At 44.7% G+C, this 9,980-nt stretch overlaps 1 protein-coding gene across 2 annotated transcripts; it reads left to right on the top strand.

Annotated features, from left to right (window-relative positions):
* Positions 1 to 298: 298 nt before the first annotated feature.
* Positions 299 to 9,663, top strand: Pex19 (peroxisomal biogenesis factor 19). Of its 2 annotated transcripts, XM_028865579.2 has the most exons (8): positions 299 to 392; positions 2,141 to 2,250; positions 2,663 to 2,828; positions 3,380 to 3,465; positions 3,667 to 3,828; positions 6,090 to 6,266; positions 6,477 to 6,521; positions 6,684 to 9,663. In XM_028865579.2, the coding sequence occupies exons 1-8, from the start codon at positions 323 to 325 to the stop codon at positions 6,765 to 6,767; spliced, it is 900 nt and encodes a 299-aa protein (XP_028721412.1). In that variant the 5' UTR covers positions 299 to 322; the 3' UTR covers positions 6,768 to 9,663. The 2 variants fall into 2 exon arrangements, with proteins under 2 accessions (XP_028721412.1, XP_028721414.1); XM_028865581.2 differs by lacking the exon at positions 2,141 to 2,250.
* Positions 9,664 to 9,980: the final 317 nt, after the last annotated feature.

Below are 9,980 nucleotides of genomic sequence, written 5' to 3'. Positions count from 1 at the left end.
CATCAAGCTGAGCCTGGTGGGTCAAGCATTTGGGAAATGGAGAAGGGAGGAGCCCGATTTCTAGATTAGCCTGCGCAACCTATCTAGTGAAGGCTGTGGCTGTGTAGCTCCGGGGGTGCAGTGCTTGCCTGGTTCGTGCAAGAACCTAGGTTGATTCCCAGAAGAAAAACAACAAAACCCACGTTTCCTGTCCCTTTAAAAATGGCGGTCCTGCACAGCAGAACGCTATCATTGGCTGTCCACGTCGTGGGGGCGGGGTCAGGGGCGGGACGTGTGGTGGCGCCAGGGGTTCCGCCTCCTACGGCAAGTCGGAGGCAGCAAGATGGCGGCCGCTGAGGAAGGTTGCGATGTTGGGGTCGAAGCGGACCGGGAACTGGAGGAGCTTCTGGAAAGTAAGAGCCCATGGTGGGCAGGGCTAGAGGGGTCGGGGGGCGAGGACCCATTGGGGGTTAAATGGACTTGAGATTTGGGGGCGGAGCGCGAGGCTCTCCAATGGTTGGCGGGGGAGGTGGTCTGGGTTCGACCCCGGCCCTCCTTATTAGCGGGAGCTGGGTGTTCACCTTGGTCACTGATCAGCCCGGACCGCAAATCTTATTGCGGAGGGGAAAACTAACTGTAATGAGATGTTTCATGACCCCACCCCCACCCCACCCCCCGCCCCAAACTTCTCTTGCTTTAGACTGTCGGACTGTTTTTGAGGCAGCGTCTCACCCTGTAGCACAGGCTGGCCTTGAACTTGCGAGTGCTGAGATGACAGGCTGGAGCCTCCAGGACCGGCTTTAGTAAATGATTGCAATCTCCTGCCAGCAGCATCCACAGAACAAAATAACCTTCAACTCCAAGGGCCCTTATGTCCATGATCATTTCTTTCTTAACTCCTTTGCCTCGCAATCCTTCCTCGTTCTTGTACCAGGCCCTTAGCTCTTTCGTGCCAGTAGTTCAAGGAAACTACTTCTAAAATGATTGTTTTGAAAGACTGTCTCGTGTAGTCTAGGCTGGCCTCAGACTCAAGGGTGGCCTTGAACTTGGCATTTTTCTGGCCCCTGCCTCCCGGGGCCAGCTTGGCACCACCATGCCTGACATCCTTTTTCATCCTTTGGAGAAACTGAGAGTGAGCCAGTCCCAGGGGAAAACGGTTCGTCTTCCTGAAATGATGGTGGATGCTCCTCTCCTTCTCGCTCTTGCCCACCTCTCTGGTTTCCTGCCAGAGTGAGGCCAGTGCCCTTTCCCTAGCCCTGGCAAGCAGAGCGGTGGTGACAGCGCAGGCTTTTCAGGGCAAAGGTGAACCTTTTATCTGTTGCTCAGTCACAGCGATGTAGGCGGGCAGAAAAGGAACAGATTTAGTGAGGCATGCCAAGGGACTCGATTGGCCCAGGGTTAAACTGCATGTAAGGCCAAGGGGAGCTGCTAGGTGCCTGCCGAGGGACAACTAGACTGGAATATAATTTAAGCGTTTTAATACCCTCCTGTAGAACGAGTGGAGTTTGTACTAGTAGTAGAGCCCATGGAAAGTTGGGTGGGATAACCTGTGCTTTCTTATAAGAGGTTATTGCCTCTAGGGCCTCAAAGTGAGTTCAAATAAGTAAGTCTTATCTCTCCTCTCTATATATGTTAGATAACTGTGTGGGATTTTTAGGGAATCTTATAGTATGCATATAAAGATTTCTCTGCCGCTTGACCACACAGTTCACTATGATATTCTACCGGTTAGGCATTTCCTCTAGTTTTTGAGTTTCTGAATAATTTTACACGCCAAACAGGTTTATTCATGTGTGATTCTTCACAAGCAATCAAGTTCCTTAGACCTCTGTATCTGACATATTAGGCACCCAATAAATATTTCAAAAATGTTAAAAAAAAATTCTCTGCACATATTTAATCCTTTCCTCCTCGTTCTGGCATCAACACTGGTTCTGTGTAAGGGGTTTTCTTACCAATTGGTCACAATAAATTAGGTGATTCCCAAGGAAAGGTGGGAAGACTGTTGATCAGTGGACAAGGCAAGAGAGACACCAAGAAGAGAGAAGTTCAGGAGATCTGGCACGTTATATGATTATTTTCCTGATAGTTTGCTCAGAATCACACAGTTTTCTAGCCTTATCCATCCCCAACATACCCACCATGTCTCTTGTTTCCAAAGGTGCTCTTGATGATTTCGATAAAGCCAAACCCTCCCCAGCACCCCCTCCTACCACCTCGGCCCCTGATGCTTCAGGGCCCCAGAAGAGATCGCCAGGAGACACTGCCAAAGTATAAATCCCACCCCCTTAAGGGAGGGGGGATGGACATGTTGCTCAGAGCAGGGGTGGGACAGGCCCTGTGGGCCAGAAGGGTGGGTGGGAGGATGCCTTTGCCTCACGCTGCTGAGTGCTCTTTCAGGCCTCAGCTCTTGTGAAACAAGGACCTGGGCTTGTTCTGAGGGATGAACAGGAAGTGTCTTGAGAAAAGAGCAGTTTTAAGTGATTGGATTTCTATGTTCCCTCCTGTTATTCAGTGGCCAGATTCTTTGCTGCTGCCCCCGAGAAGAGGCAGACAGAATGTTAAATGGAGGTGTTTATGGGGAAGATGCTTCATTTCCCAAAACTACTACCTGAGCTCCTTTAGGAGGCTAGACTCAGGGTGCTTCTGTAAGAGGTGAATTTTGTCCGCCTCTCCCTTGCAGGATGCCCTCTTCGCCTCCCAAGAGAAATTTTTCCAGGAACTGTTTGACAGTGAGCTGGCTTCCCAAGCCACCGCTGAGTTTGAGAAGGCAATGAAGGAGCTGGCTGAAGAAGAGCCCCACCTGGTGGAACAGTTCCAAAAGCTCTCAGAAGCAGCTGGGAGAGTGGGTGAGGCATCCCCAAACAAAAAATACTGGACAGACCTCTTTATTGCTCGACAATACCAGGATTGTAAAATTGATAACCATTGTAGTGTCACAGCGATGGAGTGGGACAAAGCAAGAGAAACAGGTCTGGGAATCTTGCTTCCTGAAAGAAAAGGTTAAGATATTTTGGAAAGTAATAGATTATTTCAGCCAGGTATAATAGTGTATTTCTTTAACCCTTGAGAGGCAGAGGCAGATGGAGCCTGGTCTACATAGTGAGTTCCAGAACAGCTAGAACTACATAGTGAGACCTTGTCTCAAAAGTAAATAAATAAATAAATAAGATTATTCCAAACCAACCCTTTTAAAGGACAGTGTTACCGTGGAGAACAATGAACACATTATCTATACAGATTTATGGCATGCCCATGAAAATGGCCAAAGAGTGGTTAAGATTTTGAAGTGGTGGTAGTTTGCTAGTAAATGTTTTATACCCAGGCTGGTAAGTAGGTCAGTCTAGACAAGCTGACAGTTAAAATCCTAGGTAATCTTGGTTCTTCTCATCTCTCCTAGGCAGTGATGCAAACTCTCAACAAGAATTTACTTCTTGCCTAAAGGAGACATTAAGTGGGCTAGCCAAAAATGCCACTGACCTTCAGGTAAAGGGAAAGGAGTAGGGGTCCACTCCCAGATGCATCCTGAGCAGTCTCACAAAGTAGATGCTCTAGGGGATCTCCCCAAATCTGACCTTGCCTTGATTTTTGTTACAGGCACATCTAGATTGTTCTTTCCATCTGAAAGTATGATAAGTATTCCAGGAAGGCAGTATAACCAGTTCGCCTCTCTTTTATCTTGTCTAGAACTCGGGCATGTCTGAAGAGGAGTTGACCAAAGCCATGGAAGGGCTGGGCATGGATGAAGGGGATGGGGAAGGGAACATTCTCCCCATCATGCAGAGTATCATGCAGAACCTACTGTCTAAGGATGTACTGTACCCATCCCTGAAGGAGATCACGGAAAAGGTTTGTGAATTTCTACTCTGCTTTTTCACCTTGCTTCATTATATCAACTCGTGGGCACTTTGCTCAGACTATGCATAGTAAAAGGGTAATTGGAGTGTACAAGTACATTTTAAAAAAAAAAAAAACTCATTTGTTTGTTGAAGGTAGAACTTGTTATTGAGAGAATAAAGGTACATAGATGATCTGATCATTTGTTCACACTGGGACTGTCTGAGCTAGAAGGGGAAATTCTTCAGCTTTAGTTTTCTCTAAATTAGTTCAAGATTCTTGAGTTTGACTGACACATTCCTTCTTATATTTCTAGTAAGAACTCACAGGATTTTGTGGTGGTGTTATGAACAGTTTGAGAGTAGTTTAAATGGTAGTTCTTGCTTTAAAAAGCTTATCGTTTTACTAGAGAAATGAAGTAGAGAAAGAGAAGCTCTTTGGCATGACAGGGCAACATATGACTGAGTGGGAAATGAGTAGCAACACCAGAAGTCTGCAGACCAGTGTTTGTAAAGTCTAAGTCCAACTCTCAAGCTAAGAGTATTGTTTACATTGTTTTCTTTTTTGTTGTTTTGCTGTTTTGTTTTGTTTTTTTGTTTCTTCAAGACAGGGTTTCTCTGTGTAGCTTTGGAGCCTATCCTGGAACTCGCTCTGTAGACCAGGCTGGCCCTCAAACTCACAGAGATTTGTCTGTGTCTGCCTCCCGAGTGCTGGGATCAAAGGCATGCACCACCACCGCCCAGTTGTTTACATTGTTTTAAAAATTTATTTTTACTACTATTTTTTAATTAGGTGTGTGTGTGTGTGAGAGAGAGAGAGAGGCAGAGAGAGAGAGAGAGAGAGAGAGAGAGAGAGAGAGAGAGAGAATGAGAATGAGTGTTGAGGTGCCTGTGGAGGCTACAGGCACCAGACCACCCTCAAACTAGAGTTACAACTGGCAGTGAGCCACCTAACATGAGTGCTGGCAGTTGAACTTGAACTGGGCCCTCTGCAAGAGCAGTGTGCACTCTTAACCACTAAGCAAGCCATCTACCTCCCTAGCCCTGGTTTTTATATTTTTAAGTTTAAAAACACAGGAATAGAGAGAGATTCAGTAGTTAAGATCACTGGCTGCTCTTCTGGAGGACCTGGGTTCAATTCGCAGCACCCACATGGCAGCTCACAATGTTCTGTGGCTCCAGTTCCAGGGGATTCAATGCCTTCTTTCAGCTTCCGAGAGCACCAGACACACACATGGTGCACAGACATAGATACAGGCAAAACATTCATATAAAAAAATTGATGGAATTTTTAAAAATTATAAAAAACAACAGCAACAACAGAGGGGGCTTATTAAAGAGCACTTGCTGCTCTTGCAGAGGACATAGGTTTGGGTCCCAGCATCCACATGGTAAGTAGCTCATAACCATCCATAACTCCCATTTCTAGGGGATCTGACACCTCTTTCTGACCTTCAAGTTCACCAGGTATGCACATGGTACAAATACATACATGCAGGCAAAACACTAATACACACAAAATAAAAATAAATAAATCTAAAAAAAAAAAACAGAGAACAATAATGTTCAATAGAGATCATATATGACCCATGTCTTAGTTAGCTGCAGCTGTCAAGTTTACATAGCCCAGAGTCATTTGAGGGGGTCTCAGTTGGGGGATTGCCCAGATCAGATTGGACTATGGCCATGTATGTGAGGAATTTTCTTGATTGATGGTCGGTGTTGGAAGGGCATAGTCCATTGTAGGTAGCACCATCCCTAGGCAGATGGGCCTAGAGTAAATAAGAAAGCAAAAAAAAAAAAAAAAAAAAAACCCACACAAGAAAGTAAGCCAGTAGGCAGTATTCCTCCATGGTCTCTGCTTGAGTTCCTACCCTCAGGGATGGACTGTTACTTGGAAGTATCAGATGAAATAAACCCTTTCCTCCCCAAGGTTTTTTTTTGTTGTTGTTGTTGTTTTTGTTTTTGTTTTTGTTTTGTTTTTGTTTTTGTTTTTTTTTGGTTTGGTGTTTTGTCGTAGCAACAGAAATGAAACTAGAACAATCCTGAGAGCCTAAAATGATTACTTTCTTGCTTTTCACACATCGTTTACTAATCTGCAGTTACCGTAAATACCAGTATATCCAGATGGTCTGTTGGAGTCAACAGTACTTTGTCCTTTTCACGGTGAACTTGCTTATGTAGCCTTTGTTTCCTCTCCATGCTCTTCACACTTTAAGTCCCTTTCTCTCCTTGTTCACTTAATTCTTTCCCACCCATTCCTTCTTTCCTTAGTATCCAGAATGGTTGCAGAGTCACCAGGAATCTATTCCTCCAGAGCAGTTTGAAAAGTATCAGGAGCAGCACACTGTTATGGGCAAAATATGTGAGCAGTTTGAGGCAGAGACACCCACGGACAGTGAGGCTACTCACAGGGCTCGTTTCGAGGCGGTGCTGGACCTTATGCAGCAGGTAAGCCCTCCCTTCACTGCCTCCCTTCTGGAGCTGCCCACGCTGCTTAATGGAGGTGTCTTGGAAAGGATGCTACATGACTAAGCCTGGGTGGGGGGAACACAAGGCTACATACCATGGCCAGAGGAATCAGATCACTAGTCTCATTGTTGCTTTTTGTGATGTTTTCTGTGATTCTTATTATGACCGCTTATTCTTTTTATTTTCTAGTTACAGGACTTGGGCCATCCTCCAAAAGAGCTGGCTGGGGAGATGGTGAGTATGTCTTCTACATTTTAACCCAGTTCCCAGTCTGCAGACTCCAGTAATCCCTAGTTAATCCATGTAAGGTGATCATTGTGGCTGCTAGGGATGGACCTTCAGAAGCTCTGACCTGAAATATGAGTGGTTTTCTCAGTCCCTTCATCTCTTCTCCAGCCTCCTGGCCTCAACTTTGACCTGGATGCCCTCAATCTATCGGGCCCACCAGGTGCCAATGGCGAACAGTGTCTGATCATGTGAAACACAACACGTTTTCCTCCGAGTCCCAGCCGTGGGGAGCATCTGGAGTCAGCAGAACCATTGGGAACTGAGTCAGGAGCATCGTCTCTGGGAGCCAGCTGCCCCCCACTCTCTACATCCCCTTCAAGACTGTGCCATACCAGCTGAGGATCTGTTCTCTAGGCCATTTCTATGAGCCCTACTCCGTCATGCGCTCTGCTGTTAGAAAGAGGCCAATTCATTGCCAGGTGAAGGAAGGCATCCCTTTTGGGGCATTTCACTTCTTCCTGCTCCCAAAAATAATGTTATATATGACTATACTCAATGTCCCCTTGATTCCCAGGGACTTCGTGCCTTGTTTCTGCTCCCTCTCTTGGAGCTAGGGAGCAGGAGCTGAGTCCTCAGACTTGGTGTTTCCATTAGGCAGGGCCTCTGGGAATGAGGAGAAATGCAGCCTGCCCCAGGGCTGTATGTCATCACATCCCCTTACCTGCATTTTGAACTCTCTGAAGGGAAAGGAACTTTGCACTTACCTGTGGTCAAGTTGGAAGAGAAGCCCTGGGCTTTTCCTGTCCCTAGGTGCTGCACTCTTAATTCCTGTTTCCTCCTGAGGACTCAAGTTGCTACCCTGGTTCTTTCTACAACTCTGTGATTTAGGGGAACCCAGCTCTTGACCTTCCTTTGCCCCCTGGCTGTCCTCTTCCCAGTCTTTTTAGACTCTTATTTATTCAAGCCCCTCTGAACCAATGTTGTGATTGATGAAGGCCAATCTTGTTTCCTTTCATCTAGTACCTCTACCATTCTCACTGGACCCTTCCCTTCCCTGGCCAACACATAACTGTAGTGTCAGATCTGGTAAATGAATGGCCATTCTACCCAGATACATTCTGGCTTACTTGGGACATCAGATTCCCTAGAATCCTTAGTTCAGGAAGGTGCTTGGGAAAGGGATGTGGCCTGAGTCTTTTTTCCTGCAAGCTCCAGGGGACAGTATCTAATAAATATTCTGAGCGTATGTGTGGGTTATTTTTCATCCAGGTCTGCTCCTGGTCTTGCTGAGCTTCTATAAGCTGCAGAGTGGGAAGTGTTAGGAGATGGTTCTGTATAATGTTATTGTAAGCTCTACCCTGGCCCCGCCCCGCCCTCCAGTCCAGGCTGCCCTTCCTTTGGTAAAAGGATACTGTCATCCTCTCCTTGGTATTTCAGTCTTAACTTCTTACATTATAATTGATGTTAATGATATATTGTTAACATGTTTTCTAAATTACCTATTTTAAATTGACCTCAGTAGGTCTAAGGACCGTGGTCACCATATATTTTATGAATAATCTTTTTAGCCCACCTAGCGGTCTTGGTTCACTTGGAAAATAACTTTTTAAATATATATTTTTAATTTATTCTTTGGGAATTTTATACATGTATACAATGTATTTTGATCATATCCACTCCTCTGGAAAATAACTTTTGCAAAAACAAGTTCACATTTATCATTTGAGTCACTTTGAGCTCATGACACATCATTTCCCCCTCCTGGGTTAAAATCACTCTTAAAGATCCCACACATTCAGCCAGGTGATGGTGGTGCACACCTTTAATCCCAGCATTTAGGAGGCAGAGGCAGGCGAATCTCAGTGAGTTCAAGGCCAGCCTGGTCTACAAAGCGAGTTCCAGGATAGCCAGAACTGTTACACAGAGAAACCCTGTCTCCAAACCTCCCCCTTCCCCCAAAAAAAGATCCCACACATTCTGTGAAAGGAAATGTGTTTGAGCTCAGGCTACGGGGACTATTCAGCCTCCACAGCTCGTTAGGCAGAAGACTCAGGGTCTGAATTTGAGACTCCTCCATGCACTAAGAAAGGAAAAAAGTACAGGCTGATTTGTGATAATGAATGGGGCCTGAATTGCCAATAATTTGTTGACACTTCTGCAAAAGCTTGACAAGGATAGGTGAGGAGACAGGAACAAGAATGGCTTGCCCTTGGAATTGTGCTCAGTGCCATGCTATCTGTCCTTTATTCTTACTTCTCATGGTGATGCCATGGTTCACCATGGCTATTTCCAAGACATTTCTTTCATTTTTATTTTGCTTGAATATGAGGCAGTTGACCTTGGATTAATTAGTTTTTTTTTTTTTTCCTAAATATTACTTGAATTACTCTGAGACTTATAGCTGAATAAAACCTGGTGCCCTAGGGCAGTCCTTCTCAAATTATGTGTGGTAAAGGACCAGAGATTTTTGGCTTTAAACATCTAGTCCTCATGCATCAATATTTGGATCTGTTGCCCATGACAGGTATTAAGCTGAGACTGTGTACAACCTGCCATGCAAATTTGAAAACACCTAAATTATCTAGACTCCATTAACAGGTTAAGCCCACTGGTCATATAATTGAATTTCACAGCAATATCAAATACTAAAGTTTTAGACACTGTATTTCTGGTACCTAATGTCACAAGTTGATACAGTGATTAAAACAAAACTACTTCAGCCAGGTAGTGTTTGGGAGGCATAAGCAGGAGGATCTCAATGAGTTTGAGGACAGCCTGGTCTACAGAGTGAGTTCCAAGACAGCTAGGGCTGTTACACAGAGAAACCCTGTCTCGGAAAAACAAACAAAAAAACAGCTCCATGGTAATAATGCTGTTCTGGACTTTCCTTAGTCTCTCTATAGGTCCTAGTCAAATGTATACTTACATACTTGAAGTCCTTTCCCATGTGTTACCTGTGGAGACTTGGTCTTAAGAAAAAAATTTTCACAATATGGATATCTAGCACTTTTTCTAGCTTGCTTCTCTTTCTTGATAAACTAAAAATAACCATTGCATAACTTTAGTGAAGTATTTAAGCTGTTCTCAAAGTTTACAAGAACTCCCCTTCTAAAATTATGTGTGTTCAGGTAATAAATTTGTGACTGGATAGATGGCTTCGTGAAACAAGAATCAAATTCATCCAAAATGTATGATAAAACTTTCTAAGATTTATTATTAATCTGTATGTATCTGTATGTGTGTGTGTGCTGGGCATCTGATCCCCTGGACTGAATTATGAGTGATTGTGAGCCACCAGATGTGGATGCTGGGAACTGAAGTCTGGTTCTCTGAAAGAGCAGACAGCTCTCAACCACTGATCCTCCTTCCATCCCTGTCCCACATTAAGTAGACATGGCAGATAATACAAAAATGTACAAAAAGGATTCAGGAAGTGGACATGTGGTACTTGCTGTAGAACTGAAG

Source organism: Peromyscus leucopus, chromosome 15, assembly GCF_004664715.2.
Source record: "Peromyscus leucopus breed LL Stock chromosome 15, UCI_PerLeu_2.1, whole genome shotgun sequence".
NCBI classification, from domain to species: domain Eukaryota; kingdom Metazoa; phylum Chordata; class Mammalia; order Rodentia; family Cricetidae; genus Peromyscus; species Peromyscus leucopus.
This window is presented reverse-complemented; position numbering and strand designations above follow the sequence as displayed.